Here is a 19,131-nt window from a genome sequence, read left to right as displayed (position 1 = left end):
CTCTTCCTGCTCTGCCTTTAAAAGACTGCAGGTGGACTTGCCTCTGCAAAGGCCTTAATTCAAACCTTGTTCCTATTTTTTCTGAGTCTGGGAAGCATCCTTCCTCTCTCTACCTCAATTCTGGCCTGACACACAACTCTCCATATACACAGCTGCTGCTGAGCATGCTAAGGTAGACAAGGAAAAGAAAAAAGCATGAGGTAAAATACTTCCCTTCATTAAAATCTCTTTTGTACTATTAGATCTCCTTTCTTTGATCCCTCATCCTGGCTGCATAGAGGCCATTTGGCCCTCTACTGTTGATGAATGCTTTAACAAGAGCCTTGTTGTTTATATTGCTATACATATTGTTACAGAAATGAATTAACTTAAGATTCTCAAATAAGTCAGAAATAAGAAAACACACATTGGTCCATCCTTGTAGCAGCAGCACTACAAGGTTGTTAGAAGAAGAATGCTGTCTGAGGCTGGAAAGACTGAATGTTTCACAGAATAGTTTCTCAAGGGCTGCTCGAAGGTATCTCAAAAAGCAAATGCAGCCTCAGTTCATGGCATCTGTAAATGATTTTAAAAATGTGGAACGTTGTCCTAAAGAGTTCTGAAATCAACTTATTTTATACTGAATTGCAGCATAGAATATTTGCATATAAGTTCCTTCTGTTGAGCTGATTAAATTTATGATAGACTTTCTATAAAGAGGGTTTGTTTTTTCCTGACTGGCGGCATATTCTACATCAGATAGATAACTTTTTTCTTTTTTTTTTTTCTTTTCCCCTTAAATCAAGTTGAGTAAGACAAATAACAATTAAGATATTTGTTCCTTATAAATACATGGCAAACATGTAGCAATATTTGAGATATTTACCTCTCTGTGCTAGTGCAGGAGCTATGTCCTTAAATGTGCAAGCAGTAACGTCGTTTTTTGCCATCTTAGGTAGCTACCAAAACTTCCCAGGTGAACACTGTCTAATATTGTGGTAAGATCATCTGTGGTCCATTATAAAGAAACAGCGAAGTATTCCTTCTGGAAGCAAGTCTAAAAAAAGCACGTTTGAGACAATTATTTCAGGAAGCCCTAAGTAGGCTATGCTGTTGCATAGCAACGCAGCCAGGCAGTCCTTAGGCTTTAAAGTAGTCAGTGTACACATGGGAACAGAATGCAAAAATGGTGGAAACCTTGAAAAATGTGAGGCTGAGACTAAGAGAATCTGAAGTGAAATGGTATGCAATATAAAATGTGAATTTATCATATGAGGTATAATGTATTGAACTGCTTTTAAGTTACAAAACCTGAAAGGTGTCAGCCAAATTGTGCCTTTTTTGTAGCTTCTAGATTATAATCAGAAGAAAGGCAGAATGTCTGGTAGCTGGAAAAACAAATTCAAATGTAAAGTAGATGTTAAATACCTACCACAGGAAAAAATTTGCATGGAAAATTAATTTATTATTTATGAGGCAAAAAGCTGACCATGAATGAAAAGCTGATTAATGTATTGTGACACAGTTTCAAATACTTACATTATTTAAAAGCTGCTTGTCTTATATTTATGGGTCTCCAGGCTGGCCCAGTGGTATTTATCTTTGTAAACAGTGAGAGGTATGGTGTGATTTGGTCTATTATTGGCGAACTCCAAGTTTGCACATGAAATGTGAGATCTTAACAGAAGCATATTATACTATAGCAGCTTTTTTTTTGCAAGAGGTAATTGATTTTATTAGAAGCAAACACAGGAACCAATATTTGGTAATACACAGTTGTGGATGATCTTGCTATCAAAAAAGGCAAATCCCTTCCTTCCAGTACTGTTTTTGCCACTGCCAAAGAAGAAACAGTAATAAGCTCAAGCTTTTCTGTTCTGGATGCTGCAACACATGATGAGTCATGACTGCATGATTTTAAAAGGTAGTCACATGCAGACAGTTGAGCTATTCCACCAGAACTGCTGAAAAGATACGTAATACAATAAATATTGTGTCTGTCCAGTACCTTACAACGTCTTAAAGATTTGAGGAAGGTATCCTGGAGGGGACTTTTTTTTATTAAATACTAAGGAATAGTTTAAGGCTAGCTAAACTGTGGAGATACCTTGAATACTTGATAGATAGACTACATGTTGCACTGAAATATTGAACAGTCCTGGCACATAGGTCCGGAAGAAACCTCGTGAAAATGCTGCTGCATCCTCCTGTCCACACAGAATAATGTATAACCTGAGTTTTAAATGTTCTCATGATACTGTTATCTAGACACTTCTTTTTGCTGTTCTAACTGCATGCTTTCCCTTTGAAATGCCTTTGTTACCTACAAACTGCTGTTGTAGATGCTGTAAACATATCAATCAAATTGTCAGCATGCAGAACATTACAAAATACAAACTTTAGTTAACTTGGTAATGGGAACAGTGTAATAGCAAGGATAAGTCTATTAAGCCAAATCTCTTGCAGTGAGATAAGAAGAAAGGAGGTCTTCTAAGACAGCCTCATGCATTGCAATTTCAGAGGAAAATGAGTAATGTAGTGGGAGGAGTATTGCCTGGAAACAAAGTATGCACCATAATTGTGTTACATATTGGTTCAGCAGCAAGTGGTGGAAATACTTGCTGTTCCAAGGATAGAGAATTAAAATGTTTAAGATGGAATCCTTCAGGAGGAGTAAAGTGATACCTGTTTTCTTAGTAAATAAGCTCCACAAAAGCAGTGTTTTTAGTGACTAGTAAATACAAAGATGCCACACAAAGAATTAGTATACTATATTTTTGAGCTAACCAAGTTATCTTTCCATTGTAAGATGTCTGAGGCTTTCATCTCCTTCCCATAAAATGTCTTTTCAGTGAGCCAAACCCCTCATTCAGATCAATGGCCCTGTGTGAAGTCATTGAGTTCAAGTTAGCCCACCTCTTGGTAGAGCAGCTCCACCACAGTGGAAGCTGCCTTTCCGTTTGTACAGGCTCAACTGGTTTCTGTAACTGAACTGAGTTCTCTAAGGCAATTGCTGCTTCCTCCACGTCTCCATCTGCTTTTTTTCTTCCTGGTCTTGTCTTTCAGACAGAGTACCCTTTTTGGATGATATCTCCCCACCTGAAATCTGATTCTTCATGCCCATATTGTGGTTTTGTAATTCCATCATATTCCCCCAACCCACCACATGCATAGATAAGTCTTGGCAGCGCTAGCTAATACCTTCTTGCTAACATTACCTTTACTCACATTTTAAAACAATGAAGAGCAAGGCTTACATTAGTTCTTATCCTAGCATAAAAAAGCCAACGTATTTTATCAGATTGGGCATGTATTAACATGGAAGAGCTGGTGTCTATGTTTCTTGGCTTGTAGCTGGCTAAAGATCATGAATCTTCACGTTAGTTTTGTAGTTTGCTGTTAGGAATTGCAGCAACTATAATAAATTACTTAAGGACGCTTAGCAATTGAAATCTATAGTTCAGTTGAGTATTTCATCCCTTTTACATGAGTGGAGGTTGCCTTGCACCATGGAGCTATTTCTTAAAGACACAGCTGGTTCCCATTTAACTGGAAAAGTATACGACAATGTACTGCATACTGTCAGTGTGCCATTTCTTGTTTGATTTTTTTTCTTTTGAGAATGAAGTCTTACTTTGCTCTGACCTTGAAAGCATTAGTACTACTAAAGTAGTATCTATGAAGATGTTTACCTGCAGGGAAAAAAATAATGCTGAGGGGAATAGGTCTTACATGGATAAGAATTTTATATATGCTGAATTTAAAAATTCATTGGGCCAGAATCCTTTTAGGTCATCTAGAGTAGGATTAATGTCACCTAACTTAATGTATGTATAATTAAGATCTCTGCTCACCTTCTAGACTTTTCTTTCCTATTCAGTAGGAAGAGATAAACACATTGAAGTTGCTAGTTGTGTTCATTCTAAAACAAATCCCTAATGTGGATTGGATGATTCATCTCATATAGTTACCTACCTACATATGTGTACACAGGGATTTAAAATTACTCCAATGAATCTCATTCTTAGTCCCTTCCATAGCATTAAGCTTCTGCCAAAAATTGGAAATCTGTCTTTATCCAAGTGGCTTCCACAATTATTGCCTTTGTACCACTTAATTGTTTAGAAGGCTCATACTGGTATGCAGGTAGTTGACAGAACTATTCTGGTATCACGCCTTAAAAGTTGACTAAATCTATAATTTTTTTCAGTTGAAAGTTTTCTATGAAGATTACAGTGGCTTACAGCAGTTTGGCCCAAAACTTTTTCAGACTATTGATTGTGACTGTTCAGTTTTTTGTTCTTTTTTTTGCCGTTAAGCCATATACATGCTGTTGTACGTAGCAGTGAATAGACATGGTTGTTACAAAAAATCACTACAGTGCTTATAACAAGTTCTCTAAAGAACAGACATCAGAGGCCCAGCTGTATTTTCTAATAAGTACTGTGTTGATCAGTACCTTTAAAGCACTAGCTGTGCAGGCTGGTGCTTGTTGACAGAAGTGTCTGAGAGAAGAAACTTGCTTATAGCATGAACCCTGAAAAGGGCAAGGCTAGGAACATAGAGATGCTTTGTGAACAAAGCCCACATAGCTTCCCCCCCACCACACACCCCTACTAAATGTCCTGATGCTTAAGCAAACATCTACTCAACATTTCTGCAGAAGGCTTCTCATTTTTGCGCTACACATTTCCAAACTGCTAGTCCATTGTGAATCCTCAATAGACTGGGCTTTTCCAGTAATTCAACATTTGAGGAAGAACTCCTCTTTCCTGTTGAGGGGTGTATTTTGTGTCTTCATCCCCTTCTATGGACTTGCCTCTCATGTCATCTCTCTGTTCTGAAAGGAGTGAACAAATGTATTTGTTCAGTGTTGTATTAACCCTGCTCCTTCATTCAGAGCACCACACCATCCTAACCAATTAAATTACAATGCTGCATACCTAGCCTCATCCTCCCAGAACCCTATAACATTAGTCACCCCACAGCTCAGATGGATGTGGGAATGCTCAGCTGGTTGCCAGATGTGTGTCACATGAGGAGCTTGACAGCTCCCATCTCGCTTGAGGCCCTTCTCCGTCTTTATGGTTACAAGGTGCTATAGCAATAGATTTTATCGTTCATAGAGAGTATCAGTGCATCCTGAAAAGTGATGACTTGACTCCCTCCTTTCCTTCAGAAGCCAAGAGGTCCATTCACCAACTGCAAATGAAAAAGTCACACAGCATTAGGTACCTCTTTTCTCAAACACATTTTGTCTGCCATTCAGTATTCTCTTTAGGTTGAGCGGTGACTAGTGATGGTATGTGGTAGCTCACCCTCTTCCATTCCCTAACATAGAGTCCCCATGTGGACACTTGCAATGTTGTGATTTGTTTCCTCCATAGGGTGTTAATTTCGAAATAACAGAACGTTTATTGTTACTTACAATTAATTCCAATAACCTCAATAGTTGTCTGGGAATGACAACTTCTGTACTGTATCTTTTCAAAGAACCAAGGTCTCTGTAGTATTGCTTCATTGATTATGTTTGCTTTTTTTTTTATTGTTTGCTACTGTAATTTCACTGCTCATTTTTATGCAATAATGGAAGATAAAACTGAATTATTGAACTAAAATTAAGTAGTAGATGAGATAAATCCTTATGGTCATGGGCATAATGAAATTTGCCTGAGCAAGGACTTGGTAAGAATTTAACTATTTGGCTTTTGGTTCTTTAGATCTCTTTAGGTAAAATATAATTTAGATAATGCAGAAAAAACATATTAACTGTCTTAGTGAATGATCTCTTTGTATAGGTTATGAGCTGAAGGATAGCCAACTTTATAGTGCCTTTTTTAATGCATATTTAAAGCAGCTGCTTAATTTTTTTTCTAGTTAAAAAAAATCTTAGGTTGTTATTTTCTTTGTTCTGCTTCATTGTTAAACCAGTTGAATTTCTCACTAATTTCCATTAAGATCTTACTGGTACTAGGGGTACTACATATACTGTGTTCACAGTAAAAATATATTAACTGTCAGAAGGTGCCCTGTTCTACATAATTATTTTATAGAGCTGGTCACTTCAAAACATCAGACAGACAAAAGTACATAAGGGATTTTCAAAGTGCAGATTGAAATACTGTTCAACTTGCTAGCTGGCATGAACATTTATATTTCCTTTAATTGGCTTTCAAGAGTTAACGCTATTTTTTTGCTCATCTGTGTCTGTGCAAAAGCAATACTGTTGAATAGCACAACAGACATATTCTCCTGTGGAAGAATACATTGTAAAAATGATTCCTCTGTTTCTGCTTTCAACATAGCAGACCATGCATAAGGTGGGAATTTTAGGTACAGGTTGCTGTGGAATAGAGCAATCTCCTCACTGGAAAGAGCCCTCCCTCTAAGCTAAGCCTAGATTTGGAACTGAAATTTATTTTAACAGCATAATTATACACCTTCTCTAAAATAGACATGCTATTAAATGGCAAGTTCTCTTTTTTTTTTTCTTCCTCTTTTGTTCCCTTATGAAAGCTGAATATAGATAATTATATTTAAATAATGTGCTGATCGTGATACAACATTTAGCAGCCAAAGCCTGGGAGAGTTTTATTTGAAAATCCCTTGTTCAATGTCACCATTAAGCACATATGGAGAAAAAGGGGGAGTAAACATTGAAGGATCATGCCTCTTAGTTTTACACTGCAGGTCTGCCAAGAAAATGGCAGCTCTCCTGTACTAGCCAGCAACATATGCCAAATCCCATAGACCAGTCATGCATCAAGTGCCCATTCTTATTCTGTCTTCCTTTTAAAATTGTAATAAATTCCAATTAGTGAAAGTACTTTAAATGTGTTTGGGCTTCTTTTAGGTAGCTAGACCCTTAAATAAGGTAAATGCAATAACCCTAGGTACCTTTAGCCCCTAAACTATGTGTAGACACTGATTTTTAATTCATGCTGGTATGCCACATAATTTCTGTACTTTCACTTCCAAACTCCTAAGAATTATGGCACTGTGTAACGCTTGGTTTCACTGAATGACTATGGAACGCTGTCTAATTGGGATTTTATTTGTGAAGCCATCACTAACTTTTTAGGTTTTTTGAAGAGTTCTTTCAATAAAACAGAAGTACGTAGAAGGAAAACAGAGAAATTTGACAGTTACCTTCAGGAACTTGGGGGATAGGATTTTTTATATACATCATGGAAATGGAAAATTTAACACAGAAATTGGATTGTGGAGACCAAGGAGTATTCCAGGAATTCTGATTCTTTTTGTACGTATTACATTATACTGTTCTTGTCATCCTTATTTTCTCTTGTATTCTCTGGGTACTAATTTACTCCTTATGATGCTTACCTGTAAAACTTATTCAGTTGCATTAGATACAGAAGTAGGCCTTTTGTAGGTGTAGCAGTATATGTTATCCAGAATATTCATTAATAATACAGATATCTTGTTAGACTCGATAAAATCCAAGATAGCAACTGTGCCTACCAACCTTCCTCATCCGTGCTTTCAACAAATTTTCAGCACAACTTTCTTTGGGAAGAAGGAGTTGGGAGGGGGAAGAGACAGGAATATAAGATACCCACATTTCTAGAGGTTTCATGAAACTTTAGAAGCTGAGGAAAGGAAAGGTGCCGTATGAGAATCCCCAGGGCTGTATTGCAAACTCTAACCCATTATCAGGCAGAGTGACTCTACATGGGGGGAAAAGACAAAGCACAGCTGGGGGAGACTTCAGATGGGATAGTATCTTACCAGTTACCAAGGAATCCAATCCTGCAACAGCAGGTTTCATTAGTTCTTATGGTCACAGAACTTCTTTCTTGAGTTTGCTGATTAAGTTGGCAGAAGCAGTAAGGTTTGCAGCTGCCTTATTTCAGTTTAATACCATGTAGCAGAGTACTGGTTTTGCAATTAAAAAGAAGAAAAATAAATTAGTAGAACTAGAGGGACTGCAACCACAGCCTTGAATGCAGGAATATCCTTTGATGCAATTAGTTAAGAAATTCAAATTCTCTTTCACAGAATTATTAGCAAATTCCACTCCTTCCACAGAGACTGAAGGAAAAAAGGTTTTTTGGAGTGAATGGTAATTTCTTAATGACTGGTTCAGTGAATAAGTACAGACTGCTGGGCACTGAGCCATTCATTGGAAGGGGAGCTCTCGGGTGATGTCAGTGGAGTTCCATATTTATGTAGTAATGTCTCAAGATAATGCCAATACAAAACAGAATGGTGTTTGATATTTAGGAGAAGATGCAGAGAGGAAAACTTGGAAGTGTTAATAAATGGATGTTTGGTAACATTCTTTTTTGATCAAAAAGTTGTTAGTAATGCCATATTGAGCCTATAGAAAATGAACATTTAAAGTTCAACACAAACTCACATTCCTGTGGCTTTATAGGTTGTTTCATAGCTAAAATTAAATAAGCTTGAGAATTTCCCCTGGTGCTGTCCGTGTTTTGTGGAATGTTTCAAGAACAATATAATGTTACAGAGGAGTATTCTGTGGAGTGCAGTTTGTACAGTCCAGGAAATTGCTCATGGAGTACAACATTGCTCATTTTGCCAGTCTTACAGCCCTGTAGCAGTTCCACCTTGGTGATAGTCTTCTCTGCTTATTCTGTTCCTGATGCACTGATATATAGCTTCCAAAGTAGCAAAAGAATATTTTTTTTCTCCGTGGTGTTTTTTCTATGCTAAGATGAAATTAATGTCTCTGTAGGAGTGATAGCTATAATGACTTTGGAGTGGTGCTACACTAATGAAAAAATCCAAGCCTGTACATTGATGACTTTCAGGTTTTGCACTTCCTTTTCTACAGGCCCATTGCAATAACAGGCATGAACAAATTTAACTCATTGAAGTTTCACTTAAAATCTTTTTTCTTCTGATCTTGCTGTGAACAGATCAGATAAGAAAACAGCACAAGTTTCCAGACTTACCTTATAACATATGTGTGTGTGTGTGTGTGTATATATATACACACACCTTATAACTGTCCTCATTGTTACCTTTGCAAGTTATGCGTCATTACTACATGGTTGATACACTTGGCCTTGTGATGTCTGCACCTTGGGCAAAGAACAAATGGTTGACTTCTCATTTGCTTCAGTAGTCTTGCAGCGTTTCAACAAGAGGGCAGGCATTTCATGGGAAGAAGTGCACGTGCTCTTATGTAACATTTGTTAATTGAGAGGCAATGTACCATTTCATGTGTCAGGCAGGCTTTCTGACCTCTTTCCATTCCCTAGGTGTTTTTTGTTAGGTTCTGTGGGTTGTTTTTTGGGTTATGTTTTGGTTGGGTGTTTTTTTTATTTTGGGTGTATTTTTGGGGTGGGTTGTTTGTTTGTTGTTGTTTTTTTGAAGTAGTTTCCTGTTTCATAGTGGTTGTTCATAGGAGTCAAATTATCCTGTCATCTATTCAGCATTTGGCATGGACACCGCAGTTTGATAGTAGTGAACTTACCTTAAGTTAGTCATTCTTGTAATGATACTTGATATAGTTATATTTAGACTAAATAAAATATGGTGTAGAACCCTTTTCTTGGCTTCTCAGATATATTATACAAACACCCTCATATAGCTGACTGAAGATGGGAAGGTGAGGACTAGAATGAAAATGGACAGGATTTCTGAAGTTATTCAGAACTGAGGGTGGGGAAGGGTTAGCTGTTGTCTAACCGAGTATGTATCTACTTTTAAAATAAAAAGTGTTTATTAAAGGTGTGGTGGTTTTATTTTTATTTAAAGAGAGAAAGCTGAATCTCTTGCTGCTTTTAAGTGTTTGTGATGACTTCAGCAGTTTCCTCGGTGTCCAGCAACTGCAGTAGGAACTGATTAAAAGATGTGTACACTATACAAATGTGAAGGTTCAGCTACTTTAGCAATGATAGCTAAAGCTTCTCACTGGATGCTGCTGTGCAATGTCACCCTTATGGCCACGTCCTCTCTTTGCAGTGTGCAAACCCACAGAAATACTGCTTAGAAAAATGAAAGAATGGAAGCAGCATACAACAGGGGGGTGCTGGCTTTGTTTAGTGGTTCCCTAGTGCTGCTTTTTGTTGTAGTACTGCCCTAGCAGAAAGCTTCCCAGATTCCCCTACTACATCCAAACGTAAAAACATAAGGGAAGCTACACTGGAAGGATGGTAGCCTAGCTTTCTGCAGGAAATCTTAGATGAGTACAAATAGAACTACAATAAAAGCAGTGAGATCAGCAGGAGAAAGTGTGCCCTGCCCCCCACCCTGCCCTGTTTACAGTTCTATAAATTAAGAAAAAGAAAACAAAATCCAAATGAGGTAAGATCTATAGCAGATACAGCAGATCTTCAGCAGGGATCTTTCCCTTACTGAGGTCAAAATAGGAGTTTCCTTGTATCATTGGCAGATCTTACATTAATGTATTTTATCATGTTCTTCCATCATAGCATGAGAAATATTTTTTTTCTAATGAAAAAAAAATTCTGAGTTTATATCTAGCTTACCAAGCACTGCTTTTCTAAACTCTGCATTACAGTTTAGCCGTTCTGCTTGCTGTGTTTAGCATGTCACTCATTTCAGTGACTATGGTAATGCATTTGCTTTGGTGCAACAGCCATACCAAAATAAATTAGTTGAGTCTGAAGAGGGCTATATACAATACCAAAACTAATCATACTAACAGAAACATAGCTGTGCCTGTGTATGAGCACGGTGCTCTGCATGCAAAGCATTATCAATTTGTACTTTCTTACTCCTTATGCTGTGGTTTTTGTGCAGAACTTTGTTCCACCCCCTACCTACCTCCTACTTCCTAGCTAATATTAAAAGCAGAGATGGCTCTATAAAGAAATTATGTTGCTGAGGTCATTGCTTTTATGAAGTACTCACTAGTGCTTTATGAAGTATGAAAAATGAAGTTGTTTAAAATACTGTTGAATACAGATTGCATAAAATCCATATACCTTTTTTTACTCTCTACTCTGTTTCTTCTCTACTTTCTCCAAATTTTGAGACTGAGGCATCTTTTGCTGCTTACTGCTATCTACTCCACAAGAACTTTTTATTTATATTCCTGTTCTATAATGTCATCTGTTTTTCTAGTGGTCTAAGTGTTGTTGTTGGTTTTGTTTTTTTCTCTCCCCCCACCCCATCCAGGTACTGCTATGTGGATATTTGTTAGCAATGACTGATGTGGAATCTACATATGCAGACTTTATTGCTTCAGGAAGAACAGGTAGAAGAAATGCGTTACATGACATACTTGTGTCCTCTCCGGGTGGGAACTCTAGTGAACTAGCCTTAAAGTTATCAGAGCTTGATATAAACAAAGCAGGTGAGTATGTTTTGGTCTTTTATTATACTTATTTAAAATTAAAAGTATAGTACACAAAACATGGTTATATGCACACATTATTCCCTTGTCCCTCAACAACAATAATACTTTTTTCTGATCAGCAGGGGCTGCCTGCAATAAGCAGCCCAGACTTCATAAATGGCAAGGGTGGTTATTTGCAAGTAGAACATACATACTACTGAAAAAAGAAAAGTCATTCTGCAGTGAGTGCCTAGTGGCAGGATCTATATCAGGATAAATTTTATGGAAAATCAAGTATAAGGAAGAAAATAAGGAAGTTTTTATTAAAATCCAGCTCTTTGTAATATCCTCTTATGGAAGCTCTGGTTTGAAGCCTGTAGGAGAAGCCATGTGTCTGCTTGAAAGCTTATTGTGGAGATGAATTTTGTTTTCAGCTGCCACAGGACAAAGCAATAGCAATTAACTGTTGTTTGTTTTACTTGGATCTTTTTTTCTGGGCAGATTGTCTCTTTCCCCTTTCTGCTGATACTTCGTCCTTCTTTTGAGGTGACTAGCACTAATGCAATCATAAATCTTACTTCATCTCTAATATTACTAAAATTTTAGCTAGTTGTGCACCTTCAGTTGAGAGGAAGGAAGGACATTGTATGATAAAGAGCCGTACGTTAAATAAAAACAGTAATATGACTATGTAATTATTTTCATGTTATGTGGGTGGGGATTTAATAAATGGATGTTAGAGATATTTGAAAGCCCTTTTCAGATCTTAGGAAAGAGGTCTTATGCTTATTTTAATAATAGCAGAAGAAAACAAATGCAGCAAAGAGCAAACTTTGTGCCCTGATTGTCCACAGATTTTTCTCAGAAACGAGTTCTGAGAGGCAGTCTCATCACTGGACAATTGGATGGGAGCAGTGTGATGTTTGGGTGGTTGTAGTGCTGTTTGGAGGGGATGATTCTTTTTTTGGCTTTCAAACTAATGTACATCCTAAGCCTTTCCTTCTGCAGTTGCCAGTTTGGGGCCTATAGCTTCTAGATGTGTGCAGTTCTAGCTGTGCAGGATCTTAATTTTTTTTTCTATTTAAAAATAAAAGCTTTATTAGTATGTGTGTAGATGTGTCTATTTTAATGTGGATATACATGTAAAATGTTGCAAAAATATAAAGTAGGTGGCATTTGAAATGCATAATGCCAGCCTTCCTTCTTGCTTTAATTTTCTTCAGTCTCAGATTTACACTTATCAAAATTATCTTTGATCTTGTCCATTTAGAAGATATAAACAATCCCTATTTTTAAGTTAAGCTGTGGTGTGACTGTAAGCCAGAACTGTTATCTTTTGTAAGCTATAAAAAGAATGTGACTTTGTGCTTGTGATATATGTTGGTATACATTTTATATGTGCAGTTAGTTCTGCAGCAATGAGAATAGTTTAAATTATCGTTAGCCTAGTTTTTAATACATAATTCAGGAGTTTTACTTGGTTTTTCTTGAAGACCTCTTTTGCAGCTTGGTAGATTAATCATTGCAGAAAAATGTACAGAGTTGCTTACCTTAGGTAGTAGATACATAAAAATGCCTGCATAGTTCGTCAGGAGATTATGCAGTTTGAATTAGATATACTGAAAATATATTTAAATTTTGTATTATTAGTACACCTAGGTGCCAGATAAAAGCCTCCAAACCACAACTACTGGAAAACGCATTGTGTTATCATTCATTTATTAGTGTTGGTGTATTATCCTGTCACATCTTTCCAAACCAAAGAGAGGCTAAAAAATATTTTGCATTCCAAATTCCAGTTGAGAATATACTAGTGCTTGTGGGATGCATATATGCATCACACCTGATGGGATTAAGAGGAGAACACATGTTTGGAGTTTATATGGTATTTCTTGCAAGGTGCATGTCAAATAATTTATGCTAAGTACTACATAATTATACAAATATGACATCACATTTAAATTATTTTTTTTTCCTCCTCGTTACAGCTATATGCATTTTCTTGCAAAAGTACAAATACATTTGCTTTCAACTGCTTGGTGTAATGACACAGTGAGATAATGCAGATTAAAAAAAAGTTTTTTATAAAACGTGTAAATTAAGCTACCCAAGCATATTTAGTATTTTGATTTTGAAAATCTGCAGATACATTTCCTGTAAAGAACAGGAACAGCTTGGAACAGCACTAGGCAGTGAGACCTTGTTCAAAGACCATATATTTTCTGTCATGCACTATTTGATACCTGAAGTGAGTGCTGGTTAATCCCCTCGTTGATGAGCCAAAGACAGATAATCAAGAGTTTACTGCAATGTTATGTATAATACGTATAATTACTGTATAACACTCTCCCGTAAAAATAACTGCTCAGAGTTTTTGTTTTTGGGTTGTTTTTTTTGTCCATAATAAACTAATAACTTGCTAATATCTATGGAATGGATATATTCACCAAACTTGAAAATACAGGTTCCAAGTACTCTGTGGCAACTCATTTTATCTAAATTTAGTAAAAGCAACACTGTGTACATCAGATAAGTAGAAAACTTCAACAGAAATTGTAAGACAAGAAAGCAAAAGAAAGATTTTTAGTACAAAAACCCGCAGGTGTATCACCTGCTCAACCTTCTCAAGGTAACCAATGCAATTCCAAGAAACTTTATATTCAGATCATCTTTCAGGTGATTGTAGCTAAATAAAGTAGTAAGGAAAAAGGATGATGAAGAACGAGGACCAGTCTCCTCTGCAAGTCTAGTTTCTAAAACAAAATGCTGCTTTCCTAGGTGTCTGTAGATACGCCACAGATTCAGTGCTGAGTGGAAAGGAGACTTCTCTGTCAAAGTTGTAACAGTCCAACCATCTACAAAAACCTGGGGATAGGAGAATCATGGAAGTCATACAGAACTGGAATGAAAGACTGATTATAGAAATTTTTGATTAAAAGTTATTTTAATTCATAGAAATGTTTTAGGTGTAAGTATTGGGAACAGTGATAGACAACAGTCAGTGATGTTACAGGAAGAATAATGAGAATAAAAGATGCATGTTAGCAGAACATGTAACTGTTGCTACCTTACCAACTCACACAACTGTATGCTATGTAAGAATCACAGCTCTTAAGAGCTTTTAGCCATCATGTTTTGAAAGAAGAATAGTTCTTGAGTGTGCGTAGGCAATTTTAGGAGTCTCAGAGCTTAGAAGAAAAGTTATTTCCGTAAACATATTTTAAGGCCTTTGGTAGGAAAGCTCTGCCAGCAGAAAGACAAAGTCTGTAGTAACAAGACAGGGTGTTATAGATTAAATGGGTTTAGGCTGGCGAGTTTTTTTCAGTGAGTTGAGAATTCTTTTAAGAAGTAGTATTAGAACTTCAGTGTGCTTTCTCTGAATCTTTGTGTGCTGTATTTAACATTTAAGTAGTGAAATGTTTGGGCTTCGTGTCCAGGGTGATTTTTCTTTTAAACGCAAATACCTTGCAAGGTTTTTCTCATCAGTTCTGTCCTTTTTTTGTCTCTCTCTTTGTTTGTTTGTTTGTTTGGTAAGAATTATTTCAGGAAAACTTGACTTGCCCTGGTAGTATGAGGGGATATTAAAGACTTTCTAGTAGTCAGAATAAATGGAGTGCAGAGCAGGCAAAAAAGGAATAAAAAAAATCAGATTCTACTCATGTGGATTTTTGCAGCATCAGAACAAATGTAGGAGGCTTTGAGGAAAGCGTTTGGATGACTTGGGGCTTCTGTTCAATAGGAAATAACTGCATGTAGATCCATCCTGATAGCATCCTTCATAATGTGGGAGATAAAACTGAGAAATAAAGAGTTTTCTGAGAAAGTGCCTTGCAAAACAAATTTTTATTTATTCTTCAACCCATAATGAACAGAACAAACCTCACTGTTTAGTATGTTAATCAACCTTTCGTACAAATTTTATCAGGTTGAATTTGGTAATTACCAATACCCTCGGAGGCATTTTGCTGCCTAAATACTCAGTGCTTGCACAAAACACAGCTATCACGTCTGAGCTTTTTGCAGTATTCATTGCAATGCAAAGAACTTTTTTTCATTAGCAATGTGCCATTTCTTCTAGATAGAGAAGAGAAGGTGTTTATGGTGCTTATTTCTATAAACAGAAATAAAGCTGCAGATGTATGGTGTCATCTGAAATGGGGGGAACAATAAATATCTGTATTGAGAACCCTTTATTCTTAACATCTGTAGATTAAAGTTAAGAGGCACTCCATCTGCTTAGACCTTTACAACTTAGTACATGGAATTTTCTTTTCTTTACTGTGTCAAGCCACAAGTTCAATACAAGTTACTCAGAAGGCTTGCAAGTTACAAGAAGCAACTCTATGTTTTAACATTATTCCTTACCTAACGTTATTGCTTATTATGTACCTATAGCTAATTAGTCAGTGTTCAGGGACTTCTGTCTTCCTTGCCCTTAGCTTCCAGCTGTCTGAACCTGTTAGCTCTGTAATCGTTAGGTGAAGTACAATACTTTGCATATAGGTACTAACAGACCATTGTCAGTGAGCTTCTTGGCCTTCTTTAAACAGGCTTTATGAGTTGTTTACTCACTGTGCCACTGCAACATGTTTTCTATTCCTCTGATGGTTCTGTGGTTTGCAGTGAGACAGCTGGACTTAATACCATAGGGCATGGTACTGAAAATGGATGTACAGAACAAACACAGCTTTAACAAACTATTGCTTTTATTGGAGTTGCACCTCTTTATAGTAAACTCTGTTCAGGCTTGGTGTAATGAGCTTTTTTTTCTTATATTGTCATAGTGAATAAATTGTAAAAAATACTGTACCATTTTTGTTAAATTCTTAAATTAAAATTTAAGAATTAACTTTTATCTTAACTTTTGTTAAATACTTAAAATGATAGTGAAGATTGCATCTAGGAATTTGTTTTTGAAGATGTCTTTTGAGATGCCAGGTCTGGCTAACAGTAGTAAAAGTTTTCATATTTAATGTAAGATTTCAGTTTCAATTTCTTTTTACTTTGTTTTTGAGACTGGTAGATGAACAGTTGGGATTCTGGGAGTAAAACCTCTTTGTTTTAGGGTACATCACTCATCGTTTTCTTGTATGTTATAGAAGGAGAAGGAGATGCACAACGAAATCCAAGTGAGCAAACTGGGGAGGCCCAAGGGGAGGCAGCAAAGCAAGAAAGCTGACATCCGACTTTGACCGACTGAAGCAGCTGCTGGATGTTTTCAGACTACGAGAGCATGCTGGAACAAATCTGTTTCCATGAGCAGGCTGGTGGAAAAGAAAGTGCATGTGTCTTCACTGCTGGAACTCACTCAACACAATGCTAAAAATGGGGGTACAAGCTGTGGCAGAAGACAGAATTTTCTCTACCTCTGTCATTAGCAATGGTTGAACATGTATTGATTTTTTTGGGATAGTGTCATCAGATGGATCCCTTCGTAATGACTACTTGATGGGAACACTTCTAGAAAGTAGAACAGGTAAATCTTGTAGCAAATGGCCTTTGAATTGTCAGAGGATCTAATTGTGTATCTTAAGCAAAGGCTTGTGTGATCCTCAGAGTTTAGAATTCTGTGGCCAAAGTGTTCACCCATTAAAAGAACTGTAAAGAAAGCACTGTTTTTAGAACTTTGCGTCTGTTTTACAGCTCTGTTATTTACAGTGTTTTTTGTATTGTACAACTTAAATGCTCCACACTGCCCCTTCTCAACTGCTTATGAAGAATATTTCTGTTACTGTGAATTTTTCTACCACACGTTTTGAAAGGGCTGGTTTTTTGCATAATGTGGTGATGTGCACATGATGGATTTAAAACGTCAACTGCTAAATTGATTATGCCTAAACCTAAATGACTCAGCAACACTCTAATTTGTTACTAGATGAGCCTTCAAAACGATTTGTTAATGTGAATATTTCAGCGTGTTTTGTGTCCTTGGTACAGTTTTGCCACTTGCCTGTAGTTAGTTGCATATCAGAGACTCAAATTGAATCTTTTATGTTACTCTTCCCCATTTTTCTAATTTTGCTCCCAATTTCTTAATCTTTCTCCAAGATATTTTTTAAAAATGTTAGTCCAAGTATTTTATTGTTATGGTAGTTTTAAGAATACATTTATAACCTTATATGGGTTAAAATTCAAACAAATTCCATGGTGCTAGAGATTTTCCTGGTTCACATTGTTAAAGATGGGCCTTGTTTACACACGGGAAAACAACTGGCATAAGTTATTGCCAGTTATGTGTTCTGGAATGAGTTTGAGATTGCAGGATAGTCCAACTAGTGGATCATGGACTGGATCCAGCCAGGGGGCCTATTTTTTCTATTCCTTGCCTTTGCCTCAGTTGATCAGGCTGTTGACTGCACGTAGCCAGTAGCTTGTTACAGATGCACCAGGTACATCCAAGTGCTAGAAGCTGCTACAGCAGCCTTTTGGCTAGGAGGTGGAAAGGGAAGTGAGACTTGGCATCTAGCACCCAAAAGACTGAATTTTTCCTATTTCAACTATTTCAAAATGACAGTGCAAACTGAACCTTCATCAAAATACCAGGATAGCTTGTCCATCCAGGAGATTACTTAAAATATCTACAAGTTAATAAGCTATTCTGCAGTAGCTATGCTGATTGATTTCCTTGCCCCAATAGACAAGGCCACATGTAAGGCGGAACACTGCAAAACGGGGCAGCCACATCTCTGTGTGACTAAGGTGAGTAAAGAGAGTGACTGACTAGTAAACCATGGCAATCACATAAATACCAATCACAAAGTCAGAATATTTGTTTTCTTTTATTAACAGGAGGTGATGCCACTTTATATATAGTATATATATTATATATATTTTTGTGTTGTTGTTGGTTTCAAATGTTATGCACTTTTTAATGTTTGTAAACTTTTATTAATGAATAGTGTGATTGCTTCCTGAATATATTAATCATCAGTTAACAAAACATCTTTGTGGCTGCAGCTGTTTGTTTCTACCATATGTACCATAGTACTTGTCACCTGAAATTCTTTTGTGAGATGTGTGGAGAAAAAACCCCAAACACTTCTGATCAGTATTATGAGCTCATTTATTAGTGTTAATAAAAAACAAGCCAGCAGTATGCTTGTGGCTCATTAGTGTAATATTAGCCCTCACCTTTTATTGTTTGGAAGCTGAATGCCTCGCTGTCTTATTAGCTGTCAAATGCCCTATCTTCTTGGTAACAGTAGTCCGTTTGCTTTGAAAATACTGTTACCCTTAAACTAATTATTTATTCATTTGTTTCACTTTGTGTTCCTTTCAAAGTTAACACATTATTATTGATCTTTTTTTAATTATTCCCCTGGCCCCGCTCTTGCTCTTGCATCAGGTCTTCAAGCTGAACTGATTGCCCATTTGTCATGGACTAGTTACTGTCAATCTGGCATAAACAGCAGAAGGAAATAAGATTCTAAGGCTTTTTGTAGTCTTACTATATTGATGATCCATGAAACATCAGTAAAAAGTTGTGGGAAAAGGCAATGGTGGAATAAGTAATTACAGTACATTAATATGTTGGTTTTCCTTGTTTTCCTTCAGTGCTTTTCTTTATTTCAATATTTTCCTTCTTAATTCTTCTGTGTTGTGAAATAAAATTCATTTCAGCCTTTCCTCTCTATTTTGTACCCGTTTCTTCTATTCCTCCTCCTCTTTTCTTTTGATTTAAAGGAATTATGAAGGCCTCTACTGGTTTATTGAAACACATCTCTCTGTGATTAAAAAATAGTACTGTTAATTATAGTAGAGTAAAAGGCTGTTTATGTTCCTCATCCCCCCAGAAGTGGGAGTGCTTGCTTTATCACTTGAATTTTGCTTTCTATCTTTATTTGGGATATTTCTGTAGC

At 36.7% G+C, this 19,131-nt stretch overlaps 1 protein-coding gene across 3 annotated transcripts in view; it reads left to right on the top strand.

Moving 5' to 3' along the window:
- Positions 1-18,903, top strand: part of PKIA (cAMP-dependent protein kinase inhibitor alpha) — a 43,968-nt gene extending 25,065 nt beyond the window's left edge. For 2 of the 3 annotated variants that reach the window (XM_056332602.1, XM_056332601.1), the window contains exons 2-3: positions 11,113-11,290; positions 16,372-18,903. In XM_056332602.1, the coding sequence (XP_056188577.1) occupies positions 11,140-11,290; positions 16,372-16,451 (231 nt within the window). In that variant the 5' untranslated portion in view covers positions 11,113-11,139 and the 3' untranslated portion in view covers positions 16,452-18,903. The remainder of the gene's footprint in view (positions 1-11,112; positions 11,291-16,371) is intronic. The other variant, XM_056332600.1, reaches the window with a different exon arrangement.
- Positions 18,904-19,131: the final 228 nt, after the last annotated feature.

The sequence above is a fragment of the Falco biarmicus genome, chromosome 3 (assembly GCF_023638135.1).
Source record: "Falco biarmicus isolate bFalBia1 chromosome 3, bFalBia1.pri, whole genome shotgun sequence".
NCBI classification, from domain to species: Eukaryota; Metazoa; Chordata; class Aves; order Falconiformes; family Falconidae; genus Falco; species Falco biarmicus.
This window is presented reverse-complemented; position numbering and strand designations above follow the sequence as displayed.